Source organism: Canis aureus, chromosome 15 (assembly GCF_053574225.1).
Source record: "Canis aureus isolate CA01 chromosome 15, VMU_Caureus_v.1.0, whole genome shotgun sequence".
In the NCBI taxonomy this organism is placed as follows: Eukaryota; Metazoa; Chordata; class Mammalia; order Carnivora; family Canidae; genus Canis; species Canis aureus.
Window position 1 is genome coordinate 5336409 of NC_135625.1, and position 20442 is coordinate 5356850.

General features: G+C 52.8%; 2 protein-coding genes across 2 annotated transcripts; one reads left to right on the forward strand and one right to left on the reverse strand.

The window, feature by feature from the left end:
- Positions 1-379: 379 nt before the first annotated feature.
- LOC144285128 (uncharacterized) lies at positions 380-8768 on the reverse strand. The gene is made up of 6 exons (XM_077850377.1): positions 8653-8768; positions 8461-8590; positions 2832-3163; positions 2203-2259; positions 1110-1303; positions 380-870 (listed from the first exon to the last, which is right to left on the reverse strand). Exons 1-6 carry the CDS (start codon positions 8766-8768, stop codon positions 548-550), a joined length of 1152 nt encoding a protein of 383 aa, XP_077706503.1. The 3' UTR covers positions 380-547.
- A 4852-nt stretch (positions 8769-13620) lies between these two features.
- On the forward strand, positions 13621-15228 carry LOC144285129 (ubiquitin carboxyl-terminal hydrolase 17-like protein 6). The gene has a single exon (XM_077850378.1). It carries the CDS (start codon positions 13621-13623, stop codon positions 15226-15228), a length of 1608 nt encoding a protein of 535 aa, XP_077706504.1.
- Positions 15229-20442: the final 5214 nt, after the last annotated feature.

Sequence of the window (20442 nt, forward strand, 5' to 3'; positions counted from 1 at the left end):
GTCCCCAGGTTGGCAGATCCTAGAAAAATGTACACGTTCCGTCCAGAGATCAGCATCATTCCCTGTAGACCTGGGAGAGTCACACAACCCTCCTTGCCTCACTAGAGCCCGCATAAAATTTCTAATGTCATTTGGGTGCCCTGCAACTGCTCTTGCAATCCAAAAATACTGGAAAACAAATTAGCAGGGGCCTGAGTACCCTCAAAATTTTGCCGCGGCCCGGCGGCAGGAGTGACCTGATGTCCTGTGTCCTCCCGTCCTCTGCCTTTCCCAGGGGAGCACCGGATCCTGGGCTGTGTCCCCCGGTGCCCTGGGCTCCGAGCCTGCCACACTGTGAAGGACCTAAGTACAATGTAGCATTTAAAACCATCAGAGTCAATTTTGTGTGAAGTTAACTTATCCTTTATTACAATAAAACTCATAAGCCATTATACAGGTTAAAGGTTAAAGAAAAATGGAAAATATAGAAACAGTGAAATGCCAGGGGAGGGCAAGCCTCCGTTGGGCTGCAGCCACCACGAGCCCTGCGTTGGGAGCTGGGGCGAGCTCAGGGGTCGAAGTCAGTTGTTCCAGATGCAGGTGGCGGCTCTGGCACTCTGGGGACCCCGATTGCAGGTGCCGGGGCCTGCTCCTCCTCTGGGGTGGCCGCGGGTGCAGGGGGCTCCTCCAGGGCTGAGCAGTGAACTAGAGCAGTGACCACTATCTGCAGGGGCTTCACCTCCCCAGCGGGCGCTTCAGCGCGGGCCGAGCCCTCAGCCCCAGCAGCCGGGACGGCCTGGATCCCCGCAGGCCCCGACCGGGCAGCAGTCCCCACGGTCAGAGCTGGGACGCGCTCCTGAGCTGCTTCAGGGTGTTTTCCTTGGGCTGAAGCTGTAGCTCCAGGAAGGCAAAGTATCCCCATTAGGACGGACGTTCCACGTGCCTCCCAAGTCAAGACCACTCTTCCCACTGCTCCACGTGCGTGAGGGCATGAGCCCTGGGAGGTGTCCCCAGGCTGCAGCCCGTGGGGTGAAGTGTGAGCCCACCCCCTGCTCCCAGCCCAGCTGCATGGAGGCTGGATCGGCGGGGCCCACCCTGTCCCCAGCTCAGTCACCCCCAGGCCTCCTCACCCCCAGCCTCTGGCTCCACTGTATGGAGGCGTCTGAATTGCTGGAGGTTACGCCGGGCACGGAGTTCCACGTCTGAACCTGGCATGTGCTGTCTTACGAATTGCAGAATTTTCATAAGGGAGGGAAATTCGGGGAGCTGACAAAAGTCGTCCCCATAATAATCCAGCCATATTTCCAGCATGCAGGAGATGGCCCTGTGGAGGGACAGGCGGGCACAGGTGTCAGAAGACAGGGCTCTGTCACATGCAGGTGTCCCGGGGAAGCCGTGCAGGACCCGGGGACCCGGCCTCCCGTGCGGGGTGTCAGAGGCCAGTCCTGCTCCTTGTGCCCCTGCCACCTGGCGGACCTGCCTGCCACAGGCCTGCTCCCTGAGGAGGGGCTGGTATGCAGCCTCTGTTCTGGGGAGCCCACGCCCAGCGGGGTGACCATCACCGTCTCTCCTGGGGAAGCGGGACTCCCTCCTCAGCCTGGTCCCTGCCCACCTGCCCCTTGAGTCCACCGGCAGGCGTCCGGGGACTGGGGGCGTCTGGCCTGTCATTGCCCTCACTGCACACACTGTCACTCTGGGAAGCTCCAAGGCAGGAGGGCTCAGGCTCTGTGTCCTGCCAGGCCTTGCCAGGAGCCGCCCAGGACCGCCACCTTCCCTCCTGTGGCTCTGGCCTGCCTCCCTCCAGAGGGGCCCCCGGGGGTGTCCTTCCACTGACTCTAATCTCTCATCTCCCACAGGGTGGGGGCTGCCTGGTCTGGAGGCCTCACCAGCTCTCCTGAGCACCTGCTGTGCCCCCTGGTCCAGGTGCCACCAGATTGGGGAGTGCGATGCTCCCCACCCCCTCTGCTCTGGGCCCCAGGTGTGGGGCAGAGAGAGGGTTGGGGGGCATGGAGAAGTTCTCCTTAGGGGTCCCAGTGTCTCCCACCAAGACCGCACCCCATCCTGGCTCTCCTGCCCTCTTTTCCAGAAGGGGCCTTAGACCTTTACTCTGTCACAGGAATTGCAGATGTGTGAGGTGAGGGTGCAGCCGCCCCCCCGCCCCACAGCCCCTTCGCTGCCCTCCTGGAGAGGGAAGGCCCTCCTGCAGGAGCCGGAGTCACTCACAGTTTCCAACGCTGGATCGTGTCGTCGTCACCACATGCAGCTACGATGTACCCATATCTAGAGGAGGGCGGGGGCATCCCATGAATCGTCCTGTGGACGTGACCTCTCATAATGGGGGCTGTCACCCTCTGACCCCTGACTAGGCCGGAGCCCCGGGGGCCGTCAGCTCTGTGCGTGGGGCCACGGGCAGCTCCCGGAGAAGCGCCCGCACCTGCTGGGGCCTCCTGAAGGCTTGAGCATGAATGGGCTCGGCGAGGCCCATGGCCCATAACCGAGTGGGCCCGGGGTGCCCCGGGGTCCCCCGGTCTGGTTGCCCGAGGACACAGACCCCCGATAGACTCTCAAACCTCCCTTTCAAATGGGAAACAGGCCGCTCAGGACCCTGGTGGCAGGGTGGAGGAGGCCCAGGCCTCATGATGGGGGAGGAAGACAGCTGCTGAGCACAGGCACAGACCCTCTGGCTGACCCGCCACAGGCCAGGCCCCGGGGCTGCCCTCCAGGACCCCGCTAGGCCCTGGGGGACCCTGCTCCAGGCGGGGGAGCAGCCCGAGCCCGGGAAGCTCACACCATCCCCAGCCTCCCCAGCAGCAGGTGGCCCAGCCTTGGGCTGAGGGGGGGCAGGTGCTCACTCGGTGAACAGCAGGTCCAGCACCTCGTCCGTGGTGGCGAATCCACGATAGTCGTCTAAGAAGCTGCAAATGGAGATGACGTCCCTGCGCTGCAAGGCGAGCAGCAGTTGTCGGTCTTCGTGCCCCAGCAGCTCCGTCCGGCTGAGCTTCTTCGGGACAATCTGATGCCCCTTCCCGGCCGCGGCCCCAGCACCCTGAGGTGGGACAGAGGGGACGTGCAGCCTGCAGGGAGCCGCCAGGAGACCTGGGATCCTGCCCTGGCAGGCCCTGCGCTGGGGCCCCGTGGGCTTGAGGAGCTGGGGCTCCCTCTCCCGCTCAAGCTCCCTGCCTGTCTCTTACACAAACAGGACCAACTATGCAATAAAGAAACAATCTCAAAGGATAAATGTTCAAAATATTTGGATCAATACGAGGACCTCAAGAGACACAGAGAGAGAGACCGAGAGAGGCAGCCACACAGACGGAGGGAGAAGCAGCCCGTGCAGGGAGCCCAGGCGGGGCTCGATCCCGGGCCTCGGAGATCAGGCCTGGCGGAAGGCAGGCGCTAACCGCCGGGCGACCAGGCCTCCCCTGAGGGCTCTATTCTGATGTTCCCACACATCTGTGCGCAGGGACTCTGCATCTGGCCCAGGCAGGGGCAGGGCCATGGGGGCAGGTGTGGGGAGGGGGGGATCCAGACTCATGTGGGAGCAGGAGTGTCGGGGGGCCCAGGGGGTAGCAGGCTGGCTTCTGGGACCCGGTGCCCTTCCTGCCGCATCAGGGTCCGGGTGTCGTGGGGCCCAGCCCCTGCACTCACCCTGAGCCCGCGCTGGCCTCTGTTAGCTGCGCAGGGCACCTCCCTGCTCCTGGAGGCGGTGGGGCAGACGACCCCTTCCTCCCGCTCGCGCCCCACGTCCCGGGTGGAGCTCTGTGGAGACAGTGCCCGGCAGCCAGGCAGGAGGCCTCAGCGCCTGGTCTGGCCCCCTCGCCTGGGCCGCACCCCCAGCTGCCTCCACCCAGACACACCACAGCGCAGGTGGCACCCACCGCCCCTGGAGAGAGGAAAGGGATGTGGCTGCAGGGCCTCGGGGTGACTCCGGGGGGGGTAGAGGACCTCAGGAACCCTGTTTCCCCCCTGCCCACTGTGACATCAAGGTGACCCTGAAGGGATCCCCGGGGAATGTGCCACCCTGCAGCGTCCCCCAGCCTGCATGGGACCTGCCCACACATCCCTGGTTCCCTGAACCTGAGGAGGAGGGGATGAGGCTCCCAGGATGGTGGCACAGGGGGCCTGGCCTGGCCTGCGCTGTGTTACCTGACGGCGCCTCCGGATCACCGCCCTGACGCCTTGGTATCTATCCTGGAGCCAATGCCTACAGCATTGGAACAAGCGGCTCCCCCGGGGTTCCTGGGAGCCAGAGCCCCGAGAGGTGGGCCGGCAGCAAGAGAACATCCTCCAGTAGCAGATGTCTCCAGCCAAGTGAGCCTGAGCTGGGGCTGCACTGGATGCGGGTGCCTGGTTACGGGGGTTCCAAGTTCTGTTGGGCTCTGTGACACGGAAGTGACCTCACTCCCTGGGACCCCCTCCCTGACCCACTCCTGGAGGAAGCTGCAGGGGCAGTGCTCGTGCTGCCAATGCTTCCCCCCTCCCTGCAGGTGATGGCCTGTGCACACAGGGACACGACCGCAGCCCTGTCCACAGGCCCCAGGGAAGGACTGTGTGCACCCAGGACCCCAGCCTGGACACACGCCTGGGTTCAGACATGACTGTCCAGTCTTCCCCGGTTTGACACCAACAAGCCGTTGTGCCCATGGGGATGGTCGGCGTCTTGACTGTGGGACAGGGAGTATCCTAGCGGGTGCTTCCCCCAGATGTCCCCAGGCCACTGTGGCCTCATATCTATGACCTTGGAGGCGGGTGTCACCTGCAGGACATACCTCCACCCACACGTTCTTCCTTGGTGTGTACATGCGTCCATGTCCACGAGGTCCTCTGTGCACACACGTGGGCACCGGTACCCTCATTCTGGAGGCCCAGAAGGTGACAGTCCCCTTGGGCAGGGATGGGCAACAGCTTCCCAGGATCCTAGGCTCCTGAATCCAAGGCAAACCCTGCAGAAGGTGTCGTCTGGTCTCCTGTTGTGATTCTGAGTCTCGGGTTGTGGATTTGCTCCCGAATGGGACCCTCTGTGCCCTGTGACCCTGGGTCAGGTGTTCAAAACTGCAGCTATTTCAGAAAACCGATCTATTCCTCAACTTTCGATTCATGAGTTACACATCCAAGAAGACTGACTCCACACAAATTATTCCAAATTTAATGATATCTATGCTGACACGCATGTTCACTATCTCATGTGCTATTTAGAAGAGTCCAGAAGGGGGTGGTTGTCCTATGTCTTCTGGAACGCTTGCTTTCACAGAACTGAAGCTCCAGTGCAGCTCGTGTGTGCTGACGGTGTCACAGCGATGGGGAAGGCTATGGGCCATGGGGCAAGCGCTCAGGAGGACAAAGGATCAGGCTCTGGGCCAGGCCACGTGCAGACATGTTCATGACCAGGTTAATGGAGGACATTGTGGTGTTTGTCCAAATGGGGGCTCCTGTGTTTCCTTTTTCTCTTCTCTTGGACATGGAGCTATTCACCAGGAAGCAGCAGCCTTGCAGGCAGGACTTTCTAGGAAAGAGAGGAGTCAACATGCCTGTGCCAATGTCATTTTCAATGGATTTATTCACAGGCTAAGTCATTTGAAAACACGAGACAGTTACGTTTAAAAACTACCATGTACTGGGCCAAGACAGTCCTGCCTTAGTAGTTTCTGTGAAATCAGGTGCAGAGCGGCAGGAAAGTCATCTCATCTCCTATTATGTGAAAGTGAATATGTGCATTGTGAGGAATGAGAAATTTCTAGGTGTATGATGGAGAGATGATGGAGGAGAGATGGATGACAGGGAGGCTCGTCAGCGATAGATGGACACACAGTCGATGGAGAAATAGATAGGGAGTAACATTGCTCTTGAGAGCTATTCCTCAGCCCTCCTTCCCTGCTTGGAAGGTCCTGGCCAGGGGTGAAGCAGGAGGACCCATTACTCGCAGGGCAATATTATCAGAAACTTCCTGGCACTTACAGGGTCACAACCTGATCTACTCTTTTCCAAACCAATATTGACCTCCCAGTAGGGCCTCCAGGCTTCCAATGAAAGCCATGGTTTCCCCAGGTGCAGGGGCTGCACAGGGGATGAGAAAGGACTGCGGAGCATTGGAAGCACAGCACAGGAAAGATTTTTCTCCTTTCCTCAGCAGGCAGTGTCCAGCTGTGGCAACATTAGAGTTGCAAGGTGGGAACCACGTCCCCAGACCTTCTGTCAATACTCATCGTGCCTCTGCAGCTCTAGCAAATGCACACGCTGCAGCCCAAAGTGTGGAGCTGCACACCTGCCAGCCTGAGCAGCTGCACAAAGTGGGGTCCTCCTGGAAGCCTAGGAACAACTTGGGCTGGCCAGCGTCGCCCTCTGCTGGTCTGAGCTCACGGTGCAAGGCTCCTTCCTGTGACCTCCCCTATGCAATGGGAATAGGTGGGTGGACTTGCTCAGGTGTGGATAGCACAGGTGGGAGAAGGTCATCCGGGAGGTGCTGGCCACAGCGTGCAGGGAGCTGAATGGATGATTCTGTGGGTTTTCATAGTGTGGGTGTGTGAGCGTGTGTGTGTGTGTGTGTGTCTGAATGCAGATGTTAATCCAGCAGAGGTTTGGATACAGAAATTTATACACATTGACTTGCATATGTGGATTTTTCTGTGGCTTTTTCCTTCATCATTCATGTGTCCTGCCCTATTGCCATTTCACTTAAGATTCCTGTCAGTTCAGATCAAATCAACAATAAAAGACACTTCATTGGATGTAGTCATTCAAAATCTAACTCCACTTTGTGAATTTAAACCCTTTAATTCCAAAAATACTTGTCAGTCTTCATTCATCTAGAATTCCTGGATCCAGGGCTGTAGAGGATGGTTGGTTTTCCAAAGCGGCTCCGGCCAGAATGACTGACACAGGATTTCAGGGCACAGAGGGAACTATTTAGGAGGAGATCCACAGCCCAGGCTCAGAGTCACAACTCGACTTAGACATGATTGTTGTCGGAGAGAGAAAATTTCAGGAAGAGTGACAGGTCACTCATCACTAGAATTTTCAGGGTAGTTGGGGCTTTGGAGGACAGGGGTGTGGGATGGGCAAGGTCTGCTCTTCCTCCAGGTAGACCCTCTTTCCTGAAACAAACCCCCAACACACACAGATACTCAAAGAATACACACATTCATACATAAAGGAATGATTATAAATGCTGTATTAGAAAGTCAAATGGTTTTCCACATGTATTCATACCTCATTAGGTCTGGTGTCAATGTATTTTAACTTTTTGAAGCAAGTGACACATATTTATTTTACGTTATAAAAGAGAAGAGGATACTTTCTCTACATGTGTGTGGATTCCTCAGGATAGGGAAACCACCAGCTATGCCTGAGCATCCTCTATTAAATAAGCAAAGGTAGAGTCATCAGATCCTGCTACATCAGTTAAACAACAGTTGAGCAAGAAGCGTATTCTATATCCGATTTGAAAATTCCCAAATAGGATTCGGTGCATTTAACAGAAATTAGGAGGACGGTGGGCGTTCCGGCTTCCGATAAATGCATCCGTATCTACTGTTGGATTTGAACTAAGGTATTGTCATCCTCTAACCCTGTTCCTCTGCACATCATAAACTCAAAATTGATTCATCACAATACTTGTATTTTCATAATTACTTACTGAATATATTAGGCTTTGTGTATGTACCAACTCCCCGAGGAACCTCAGATAATTGATTATTGTTATCGCAAGAATAAATATATTTAAAAATTCAGTGAGCTCAACTGTGTAAAACACTGGCAAAATTACAATTGCAAAGAAATAAGATAGTGAAGGGGCAAGATTGTCGAAAACTGGGGACCTCCGCTCAGCTGGATCCTTGATGGTAGGTAGATGCTATCCGATCGTTGTGAAAAGGTAGGAATCCCACCTGACGTTTAATAAAAGAATTGCTGGAACTCTTCAGTAGAAAAGCGACCACCCTCTGCAAGGTGGGAGATGCGAGACGTGAATCCAAAGTGATATATCAGAAGGTGAATGGCAGGGCGGGCAGTTTACGCACCCCAGAATCGGGAAAGGGAAGGGCCACAGAGCCCACATTGCAATCTGCCTTGGCAATCTGATCCGGTGAGACACAACCTTGCCTGAAATGAGCTCAGGTGGTGAAATGGGCAGACACTACTCTGGACACAGTGTCTCAGAATTCTCAGAGTCCCAGAAAGAATGGGGGTGCCCACGGGGGTGGAGTTCCCAAGCCTTGGGGTGTGGACACTGGTCATGGCCAACAAGAGTGCAAGGTGCCTCACAGCTCAGTTGGCCCTAAAACTGGAACCACTTTGCCTAATCGGCTGACCACTCTCCACATGGGAATCCTGCAAAGGACAGGGAAGTGGGGACCCTGCCCCTTCCCCTGGGATAGGCAGAGAGTGTAGGTGCACCACCGGGGGACAGGTCTCAGTGCAGAGACCCTGGAAGGAACAGTAACAGGGCAACCCTCTCTCTTCTGGCAGACTGGTCTGGGCACCCACCACAGGCGTCTGCAGCATCTGGCACACCCCAGTGACTCCTGCTTGGCCCTGAGTGCTTACTGAAGAGCGGGACCCTGATCTTTCTGCTCTCAGGCTGGAGATCAGATTCCAGCCATTTCGTGTTGGTCTCCTAAAGAGGCACAGGGGGCTTTCAGGGAACAAAGCCACGCAGGAAAACCAGAAAGAGCTCACAGTGAGCCCAGCCCCGAGGCAAGGGGACGTGTAAGCCGGACCAGGAACAGACCCTGAGCATCAGTGCAGCAGGCCCCTCCCCGGGAGATCAGCTCCCAAGATGCCATGAACACCATGTGTATGGACATCAAAGGGCTGCGTATTCCAGGTGGGGACAACACAGTATAGAGAATTTGACTGTTCATCTAATGATTCCTATATCTGCAGTTTAAAATTCCGTGATGCTTTTTTGTCTTTTTCCCCTTTTCCACTGGTTTCGTGTTTTCTCAACTCTTTGATTTTAAGACATTTGGTAACTTCAATTTTTTACACTCATATTTTATAGATACATTCTTTATGTTTGGTTCTTGTCACTGGAATGAATTTTATTGTTCTCCATATATAAGTTTTGCTTCTTGACAATTTGAGATTTAGTGTCTCAGGCTCATGGTATATCCATAACCTATGCCAGCTTGTCCAGATAACTCTGTCTTCCTCCATATCTGGATGAGAGTGGATTTTCCATTGGGAAGATAGATTTGGTCTGGTTTGCTTTGGTTTGGTGTTTTGATGGCAGGGAAGAAAAGACACGTGAGGTGACTAGAGGGGAGAGCACAGGCCTGCTCAGACCTTCTTCCGCTAGCCTTTCTCCCTGGTCTCCCTGGGCACATGGACCAAATCCCCTTCAAGCACATGAAGTACCAGTTCTGCTGGAGAGCCCAGCCTGAAGGCCCTTTGCTCAAGCCTGCCTGCATCCTCACCCCTGTGCCCTATACACCTGCAGGTCCAAGGATCCTTAGGCTACTTCACTAGCTCCAATCCCGACATCCCCTGTGAGGATAGGCCTTCCTACCCTTGGACCCCTGGGATCCTCATAGGCTTCCAGAAAGTAGGGAATATTTCTGTTGTGGCATGCATCCCTTGAGTGCCCAGGAAGCTGCATTTTCCTCTGAAGCCATGAGGCAGCAATAGGGCAGCTTTCATGGAATGAGACAGGGGCCTGAGGCTCCAGGGACCAGAATCTGACCCGGGTCACATAATGATTGCATGAATGGGAGTTACTTAGGGCTTGAGGGTGGGGAAGGATCCCACACCGTGGCTTCTCTACTGCCCTCTGACTTTTAAAAGCCTAGTGTGCACATCGAGGAGCTCCTCTACCCTCCATATGCACAGAGAGAGGGAACACCCTTGAACAGGAGCTCTGGAGTGAGGAAAGAGCAGTCAGTTGTTTTTCGTAAAAAAGAAATCCTCACGACACAACTATGGATGTGCTTTGGTTTGGTTTCGTTTGGGTTGGTTTGGTTTTGCTGAGTTTCATTTGGTTTGGTATCACATGGTGTTGTATTGTTTCCATTGGCTCACTTCAGAGATATGCCTGAGAACGAGGGACAGAGAGAGAAAGACAGACAGTCAGAGGGAACTACCCAGTCCTGGGTCCTGTGCTATTTGGACCATTACATGCCCACTAGTCAAACTTTGCCTTCTTAGGAAATCATCTGGAGAGAGATAAATCTCCATGCTCAGGCCTCTGAAAGGAAGCATCATTACCCAACATTGAAGTGGGTTTCAGGATATATAAAGAATGAAACTGTCAACTCATCCCATTACAGATCATGTGCGACCACGGCCCCATGTGGAGCACATGGCACCCATACTGGATGCTCAGGGATCCACATTGCCTGGCTAGTACTTCACGCAGAACACTGGGTGTGCAGGAGACCCTCAATGTCTACGTATCCCCTGAACCTATCAAGGAGCATGAGAGGCAGCAGGCTGTGGACCCAGGATTCCCATGCAAAGGAGCTGAGCAAGTGCTGATTCCCCATATCAGTCCAGGAGGGGCCACGTCCTCAGGTCCGCAGTCACCCCCTCAGGGTGCTTGGGGTGGAGGATAATGTCCGAGGCCAGGAGCTGGCTCATTTGCTCTCACTGTCTTCTGAGGATGAGGACACCTGTAGGTCACCGTGGAGGACACTCCAGGGGCCACAGACACAGGCTCCGTCCGACAGGTGGGGGGCAGGAGGGCCCTGAGCAGGGCCTGGCTTCTCGGGAGGAAGGAATGAGGGAGCTGCGAGGAACCGGGAGCTCCAGCAGCTTCTGTTCAATCTGGTGAAGACCATTCTCAGGGGCTGAGTGGGGCCCGCGCAGAGGGCGGCCGTGGGGGCTCGGTGCACGGCTGCAGCGTTCCCAGGTGAGGTGTGGCAGGTGTGGGCTGGGGGCCCTTGCTTGGATGGACGGCAGGTGTCTTCCTGGTCTGCGGGGGCCCGGCTGTGCATCCATGGGCACGTCTGCTTCCTGGAGGACACAGACTCCCCAATATCCCTAGAGGGGCTTCCTCAATGATCCTGCAGGTGTGCTGGGAGGGCCTCCATCCCGGTTTTTTTCGGGAGTTCTGGGACCTGTCTAGGGGCATCTGGGCACATTTCTTGCCTGGCGTCTGGAGGGGCATTTGGGAATTGTCTGCAATGCGTTGCTGACAGCGGGACGGGTGTTCTCCTCAGGATACTTGGGTGGTGCCTGGGTGTGTCCCAGCCCATGGCCCTTGGAGCCAGCCTGGGGACCCTCAAGGGAGACTCTGCAGGGCCTCTTGGCTCTCTGCTGCACAACCAGGCTGTCAGCCCTGACACAGGGTTGGCGAGCCGGCAGAGGGGTGTCAGTGATCGGCACTTGCTGGGCACCCCGAGGTCCACCAGGTGGGCTGAGGCTAACTTTAGGGCTTCTGAGATGAGAGGTGGAATGGGACGGGAGTCTTATGTCAGGGGGCTGAGTACGTGGTTCCATCAGCAGGGCAGGCTCAGGGATAGAAGGCCTCCTGGTGGTGTAGACGGGCATCGGCATGTGTGGACACTGTGGGAAAAGAGAACACACAGGACTCCATGAGTTTGGCCCCGGCACCAAGGCAAAATGAACATTCAGGAAAGAAAGAAAGAAACCAACAAATGGCCAGGACCCTAGTAACCACCCCCTCCCCCGGAACATGGAAAGAAAGAGTTGGGATCTGTTGACCTAGGAGTAGGGAATCTGGCTCCAGGACTCGTCCAAACAAGGCCTGACAGGATGCTGTTGATGCCCTTGAGACATGGGGGGGACACGCAAAGTCCTGCCTCACAGCGATGCTTCCTCCATTGGACCAGCGCTTCCATCCTCTCTGCTCATGATGCGATAGGAGTCCTGCTGCTGGAGAGTCATGGTGGGAGCTCCTGAGTGGGGATGGGCAGTGTGGGATGATGTGTCACAAAGGACAGCGGCCTGTTCTTCTCTGAGGTTGGTATGTGCTCCAGGAGTGCCCGCCAATGACCTTCACACGTCAAACAGCCAGTGTTCACACACATAGAAGGTGGGAGGCAACATCATGGGCACCAAGGGAAAACTGGGTGCAAATCCACCCTACTCAACTGCCACTGGTCAGAGAGGAAGTGGAGCCCCGCTTCCACCAGGAGGCCCATGGAGCCCAGGGAGTCCCCAAGGGCACAGCCCGGGAAGCAGTGCACACTCACCCTCACATAGTCACAAGATTCCGTGTCTTCCTTCCAGGTGCGCTTCTGCCCCTCCTGGGGTCTCCTGGGGAACCTGTGGAGCAGGCCCTTCCTCTGCTCGGCTTCTTGCCTGCACGAGAAATCAAAGCAGGGAAAGGAGTAGGAACTCCTTTCCCTGGCTTCCAGCCGGACACCTGCTTGGGGCTTGGGCCAACCTGGTCCTTTCCGTCTGCAGCCAATCTACGCCCACCTCTGCCCCTCGTCCTAACTACAGGGAGCTGAACAGGTCGTCCAGGCAGTTTCTTACATACAGAGTCTGAAAGGGTCTGCCTTGGCATGTGCCAAGCTCCATACATTCACTGGTGCAGGGACACTGCTCCAGCCACAAACCCCACACCAAATCAGCAGGGACAGCTCCATCACCCAAATGTGGCCCCTCTTAGCCTGGGAGCTCCTCTGGCTGCCTCGCCCTGCCTGGCTCTGCCCGCAGTCGCCCTGCACACTGTGCATGCACACGGACTCGGGGTCTGTCGTATCAGCCCTGGCGTTTGGGTCACAAGCCCCATTCCTCACCTTCGTCTCCCTGCCTTCTCCCTCTCAGCCTGGTTCAACAGCCCAGCCTGGTGCCGCTGGCCCCGCTGACTCCCCGGCTCCACATTCTCCTTCAGCCTCCTGGAGCCCAAGGCAAGGGGAAGGAAGGTTGCACCCCAGTGTGTTACCGGGCATCTGGTGCTTGGTGCTTTGTGTTCAAGGTCCCGCGGTCTTGTACAGGTAAAATGAGGCATATAAACACTGGATTTAGGATATAGACTCTTGTAGGAAAGGGAGTTTCAAAGGAGTGTTTCCCAAAAACATTAAACCAGTGAGAGAATTCCTGTTGTGGTGGACCCGGGCCACACCAAGGCAGAAACTGGTATTCATCAAAACATTCACAATCTTTGTAGATTGGAATCATAGTCCAGAGAGATAGAAGTGGAGAAGCCAAGCAATGGATGCCATATTCCCAAATAATTGGTTTCAGCTACAAACATTCTGCTGGTGAGGAGAACGAGTTGCTATGTGATACCTGAGCTCCTTTGGGAAAGTGATCTTCCCTGTCCTAGAGCACTAACGTCTAACACTCCTTGGCTCCCTTGGGGTTACTCAAAGGAAAGGACATTCAAAAAGGTTTCCTCTGAACATAGAAACTCTGAACAAATTCTGTTGAGAAAGGTGCAGGGACAGTTGAGGTGGTTGAGAATAATCTGAAAGTTGCCTGTTGTGGGAGGCAAGAATAGGAGCTGGGCTGACCTGAATGGTCTCTGTCAGGGAGGGACCACACCCAAATCCCGTAATCCAATCAAGCAATTAGAGTGGATTAGAGGACTTTGTGCCTTATCCCAGGGCCCAAAAGCCATAAAGGTGGAGGTGAGGTTCACTATCTGCCATTTGAAAACGGCTCAGTGAGAGGAGCATCCCTTTGCGACCTGAAGCTCCTGGTTGAATGTATCTTGTGGACACTGTTTCTGCAGACATGGAGGCTGCCCACCTCCACCCCTCAGAGGAGCCTCAGTTCAGCGCCTCTCCCAAACCCCAGTCATACTGGTCAAGGAGAGGCGGTGCTGAAGTCCACGGAGGACCCTCTGTGCCCGAGAGGACATCTCCTGCATCAAAGACGCTCTCCTCCCCGACTGACCCGTTGGCTCCCGCATCAGCAGGGCTGCCTCCCACCAAGACGCCTCTGAGTTGGAAGAGCCTTTCCCAGGTGGGAGCCGGGCTTCAGAACATGGGCAACACTTGCTATGTGAATGCGACCCTACAGTGTCTGACCTACACAGAGCCCCTCGCCAGCTACATGCTGTCCCAGCAGCACGGGACCACCTGTAGGAGGCAGACATCCTGCATGCTGTGTACCCTGCAGGCTCACCTGATGCGGGTTCTCTGCCATCCTGGACGTGTGCTCCGGCCCCTGCCACTCCTGCTCGCCGCCTTCCACAGACACAAGCAGGAAGATGCCCATGAGTATCTCATGTTCATTCTGGATGCAATGCAGCAAGCGTGCTTGCCTGAGGACAAGCTCTCAGACCCTGAGTGTCCTCAGGACAGCACCCTCATCCAGCAACTCTTTGGGGGGTACTGGAGGTCTCAAATCCAGTGTCTCCACTGCCAAGGCATTTCGAGCACTCTGGAACCTTACCTGGACATCAGCCTGGACATCGGGGATGCTCACAGCGTCAGCCAAGCTTTGGAGCAGTTGGTGAAGCCCGAACTGCTGGAAGGTGAAAATGCCTACCATTGTAGTAAGTGTCTGGAGAAGGTGCCTGTGTCCAAGGTGTTGACTTTGCACACTTCCCCGAAGGTCCTCATCCTGGTCTTGAGACGATTCTCAGACTTGACAGGCAACAAAATGACTAAGGAGGTGCAATATCCTGAGCGCCTTGACATGCAACACTACCTGTCTGAGCAGAGGGCAGGACCCTTGGTTTATGTGCTCTATGCCGTGCTGGTGCACGCTGGGAGGAGTTGCCACAGCGGACATTACTTCTGTTTTGTAAAGGCAGGAAATGGCCAGTGGTATAAAATGGATGATGCTAAGGTCAGCGCCTGTGATGTGACTTGCGCTCTGCGTCAACCTGCCTATGTCCTCTTTTATATGCAGAAGACTGATCTGGAGAGAGACCTTGGGAGGGAGTCAGTCAAAGAGGGAGGACTCGCATCTCCCGAGGCAGACCCCACAGTGGTGGGTGAGGCCTCAGGAGAGCCGGCAACGGATCCCTCCGTGAACCTTCCTGAGTTGGAGGAGCGTGGGGAAGAGACCTCAAGGCAACAAATGACATTAGACCAGTGGAGATGCCTCCAAGAATGCAACCGCCCTAAGCCTGAACTTAATGTCAGGAGAAGAGAAATTGCTCTTCCTGCGAACGCAGTCATCCTTCACCACTCCAAATACAGACCTGAGATGCCGAAGAATCATCCTCAGCAGACCGTCGACCTGCTCACCACTGCGGCTGGGATGCTCCCACCTCAGGTGGCCGGGGACGTGGCCAAAGTCCCGCGTGTGCCAGGGAGAGCCCGACCTACCAAGAGGACGAGCAAGAAGGGACAGAGTTCTGGGGAAGCAGTCCAGGGATGTGTCTCCTAACTTTGGTGCACATGGGCGCACACACCCACACACACAGCGTCACTCACACACTCCAAACCCGAACACAGACCCATACTGGAAATATTTTGTGTTGTGTGAAGTGTGTGTTCTGTATGTATGGAAGAACCATCTATCTGGTGTGTTCATGGGATATGGCCTTCAACTGAAACTAGGAGACACTGATATTTAAACCTGGGTCTTTGTCATGATCTTATATTGGGATAGTGTGGATTTCATATGGGGTCAATCCAGGAACCTGCCTCTCCTTCAGCCTTGTGGAGAGTGGGGGCCACTTGCAGGTGAGAGGCAGTGAGCAGTCAGGGTTGAGAGTGGATATGATGCTGAGGACCTGGGGTTGAAGTCAGTATGTTTGACCCTCTCATCATGCTCCCCACTTCCCAATGCTTTTCTTCTATTTATATTGAAAGAATTTTGTCTGAACACATAAGTATGTCTTGGGTCTTGCTAGCGATGTGTCTTGGTCAATGCTTGGAAATTGTAGGAAGGAAATTAAGTGCTTACTTTTGGGGCAATAACTGCATCCAGACCTGATTGAACCACGGTGATTTTATTATGTTCCCTTCACTCTCTCCCACATTAAGACTGAAGAGAAGCAAACTAACAAGGACTCTTATTCCAAAGGGAAATGCCCAGCCTCCCACTGAACATAACTTTTTATGACTATTTTGCTACCATCTGCTCTGTGGCACCTCCTGACCCAGAAGCAGTGGACTCTGGATTTCAGACCAGTTCAAATTCAAATTTGGACCTGGGTTGATACCTCTGGAAAACAGTGCCAAGTTCATGAATCTAGCAAAAGCTTTTTGAGGTCAGGTTATAGGTGTTCTGTGTTATCATTTCATTTCTTACAGAGGAGTTTGACAAGTTCTTTGTAGAATGGAAATTATTGCATGACCAGCAAACGCCTCTGAGTGTGACCGTAGATGTGCAGTTGTAACATCACATCATAATGTTATTTTCACTCTGTATTCAAACTTGGACATGCACCCTTACTGGAGAGTAAGGGACAATAGGATCTGTGCAGAAGAAATCACGCTTTTTTTTAGATTTTCATGTAACAAAAACAGATTAGAGATATAAAGTGTCAGGGTTTCTTTCATGTCTGGAAATTGTGTTTCTTTTGACCATTACAGTTTACTGTGTCATAAAAAGTGAGGGAACCTGTGTGCATGTCTTGCCAAGAGTTCTGTAAGAGGACCTGCAGGTATCCCCGTCCTCTGAAGACTGTCATAGGGAATGAGACAGCTCATGGACTTGGGGACTTGTCCTCCACAGCAGAGGACCCTGAGGAGGTGTCTGTGGGAATGAGGATATGTCTCCACCTGGACTGTTGTGGTGAACCAGCAATTCCTCCGCTGAACTGGATGGAAACAGTCAAGTCCACAACGTGCTGGGTGTCCTGCTTTTGTGCGCCTACACATACACTCCCCCCACTACACAGATGCTACAGTTTTTCGTTAGGTGAATCTATAGGACTGTCAAAGCGTGCTTCCCAATCCGGAATGTCAAGTTTGTCTTAGTGAAATCCATTTTCTAACAAATGTAGGGAAATCATCCTGGCAATTTGTAACTTGGTTGTAAACAGAAATTAACAAGTTAATCTGAAATTGTTTTATAAATGTCTGAATTTCTGATTTAGAAAAAGATCCCATCCAGAGTTCTGCAAATTACACCATGTTTTCTCCTAGAAGACATTTTCTGTACTTGTTGATATTATATCTCTGAAATTGTTATGCAGAATATTGCATCTGCTTTGTTTGTTTTTGCTCTAAAATGTTATTATGAAGTTGTGTGGTTTTTTATTCTTAATAAAAAATTCCCACATATGATTTGGTGTGCAGGCTTTTTCTCCCCAGTATTTCAGAACCTTGAAACAGTTGTTTTATTTCCAGGCTGGCTCCTCACAGAGGCTTCTTTGCCTGCTTCCCCTGAGTGGAATTCCACAGCCACCTCTAGGTCACCTGCAGCTCAAATTCATATCCTCCCCCCATGGGAATTTCTCACTACTACTCACTGGCTCAATATAGGGGAAGCGCCAGCAGCCATTTAAGAAGAAATGCAATGGGACATAGGGACATTATTCTTCAGGGTCTCTTCAATTATGAGAGCTCTGACCAGGAAGATGCTTGTATGAGAAATTAAGGGGGAGGGAGTAGATTGAACCAGAAGCACACCATCTCTGCCCAAGGCTAGCAGAGACCCCTAGGAGGGATGACGGGAGATGGTTGGATAGCACACTGTGGGGACGGTGGAGGCTGGACAGTCAGCATATGGATTCTCTGGTTAGGTGTCTGGACGTCAATGCTCATCCTGTCCAGGTATCCATTAGTCACTCGAGGGGTGTCTCTCTATATCAAGATCTATTAGTCATGAGGACAGACCAAAGAATCTGCAGAGCGACCCACAGAACAGATTCACGAGTTCTCTTTTTTTAAAGATTTATTTATTCATTCATTCATTCATTCATTCATTTATTTATGATAGACAGAGAGGGGGGCAGAGACACTGGAGGAGGGAGAAGCAGGCTCCGTGCCCGGAGCCTGACGTGGGACTCGATCCCGGGTTTCCAGGATCATGCCCTGGGCCAAAGGCAGGCGCCAAACCGCTGAGCCACTCAGAGATCCCCAGATTCATGAGTTCTTTCCTGGGAAACTGGAATTTCCAATCCTGGATGGAGTTCTAGGTGGACCTCATACCTGTTTCCAGGCTACAATGTGTTGAGTCCTGGCTCCATCAACCTGCGGCAAGATTTCAGGCTGGAATTGTTTTCACAATAGAAATCTGGGCTGAAACTGGGTTTTGGGGACAGCCCCAAGGCTAGATTCCATGGCAGTATATGGAGGTTTAATCTGGGAGGCCACATCCAATCAATGATCTGTGAGCTTGACAAGGAGGGTAGGTTCCTGGCCATGGTGGGTGAATGTAAGCAGAAGGATTACCTGACTCCCCTTCCTGAGCTTTTGTGTTGTCCAGCAGGAGAAAACAAAGTCAGGACTTTTCACAGGAGATATCCTAGGGCATGTGTCTCGTGGCAGGTTTGAGCTCAGGCAGGAGACAGGAAACAGCTTCTAGGGAGATTGTCTCCTCCTGTGAGGTGTGCATCATCCCATTACCAGCTGCTCCAATAGAAGACACCACAGATGGACCACATCTTAGCTCTGCCTCTCCACTTCATAGAAATCAAGCACAGTAAAGGCATGGAGATGAGAACAATCCATTCCACGGTGATATTATTAAAAGTGCTCATTTTAATGGGAAAAGAACCCCACCCCTGTGGTGATTAGGGGACATAAAATACATTAGCCTCCTGTTACCAGAGGGTCAGATGAGAAGGTTTCAATACAGTGTTTTAGTTTCCTTAGAAGAAGCCATTGCATTCACTCTTCTGGCAGTGGACCGAGCTAATCCTGTCTTCAGAGTGTAGGGATAGAGGAACATTCCTCAGCATCTTAAAAGCCATCTACGGAAACAGCTCAGCAAACATCATTCTCAATGGGGAAACACTGGGAGCCTTTCCCCTAAGATCAGGAACAAGGCAGGGATGGCCACTCTCACCCCTGCTATTCAACATAAGATACCTAGGAATCAACCTACCCAAAGAGGTAAAGGATCTATACCCTAAAAACTACAGAACACTTTTAAGGAAATGGAGGGAGACACAAAGAGATGGAAAAATATTCCAAGCTCAAGGATTGGAAGAAGTAATATAATGAAAATGTCAAGGGTACCCAGGGCGATTCACACATTTAATGCAGTCCCTATCAAAACACTGAGGACTTTCTTTAGAGATTTGGAACAAATGATCTTAAGATTTGTGTGGAAATAGAAAAGACCCTGAATAGCCAGGGGAATATTAAAAAGAAAACCATAGCTGTCTTAAAAATTTTTAGTGATACTGTGTGTGATACACGATTTGGAATATATATGGAATCAATACATTTTGTTGCATTAGGGATTTTTCCATTTGGAGACATCTCAGTAAATCAGTTCCACGTGGTGGCTCTAGCATGTTGGGGCTCACATGTCAGCGATCACACAGAAGCAAAGAATTGAAGGACACATGGAACCTGAAGACTCCATAAGCAAGGGAGGGAACTCGGGGAGAGAATGGAATTTTAAGAAATCCCTCACGGAGGAAGAGCATGGAGTGAAGACACTCTGGGTGCAGAGACGGGAGACGGTGGTGGATAAGGAAGAGCCCCGCCGTCAGGAGGGAATCCGATGCTGCCAATTCCTTCCAATGTGGCTGCTTTTGCCCTTGGAGTGTCCTAGATAATGTCTGGTTGAGGGCCTTGCTGTCTCATGCTTCTTACCTGGAAATGAAAAATAACGCCAGACATGTGGGTCTCAGGAATGTGGGAGGGAGCCCCGAATCCAGCAGCACGGCCACTGGGGAGTCTCCTTGAGAATCTCTCTCCCTCTCTTTGTCGGGCCCCCTCTCTCCCGCTACTCTGTGGTCTCTCTCTGGTCTCTCCCTGTCTCAAACAAATAAACAAATAAATCTTAAACAGAAACAAACAATGAAACGTGTTCATTTCTTGGCATCTATGTCCCCACATCCAAGTCGATTAGATCCAGGGAGCCCGGTGTTACTCAGTATTTCAGGGTGTGGGAAGCACTGAGTCCTTTGCACTTTGCTACACTGACCTCCTCTCTCGTGTCCGATCCACCTCCCAACTCAGAGACATTTTCAAGATTTTTCCAACAATGTGGTTTGGTTTTGGGGTCTGCCGTGCACAGTCTGGATCCCTGCTCAGTGAGAGGCTCCGTCTCACCCTCCAACTGGCACAGATCTATCCGCTTAGCTCTCTATCTCAATCTGTCTGATGAATAAATAAAAATTTTAAAAACCCTGATATTTTCTCTACAAAATTCAAACTGTCACATTATTTTTCTAATAACTGTGATTCGTGAATGTTATAATTCATTCTTAAAGGAAATAATGGAAACATTAAATGCATGTATATGTCACCAAAGTTTAAAACAGCATGAGAATGGCCTCCCAAATCATAAGAATCTGTATAATCACGCATTAATTACCTTTCAACAATGCATTAGTCAATCTTGCCCCTAAGAAATATAATTGTTACATAGCACCCATTAGTTAACCTCAAAACCCACATTCATTCAGTGGAGAATATCTTTCTGAGGTGTCACGCAAGGACCAAAATTGGAGTGGAAGTGATCTGAAAT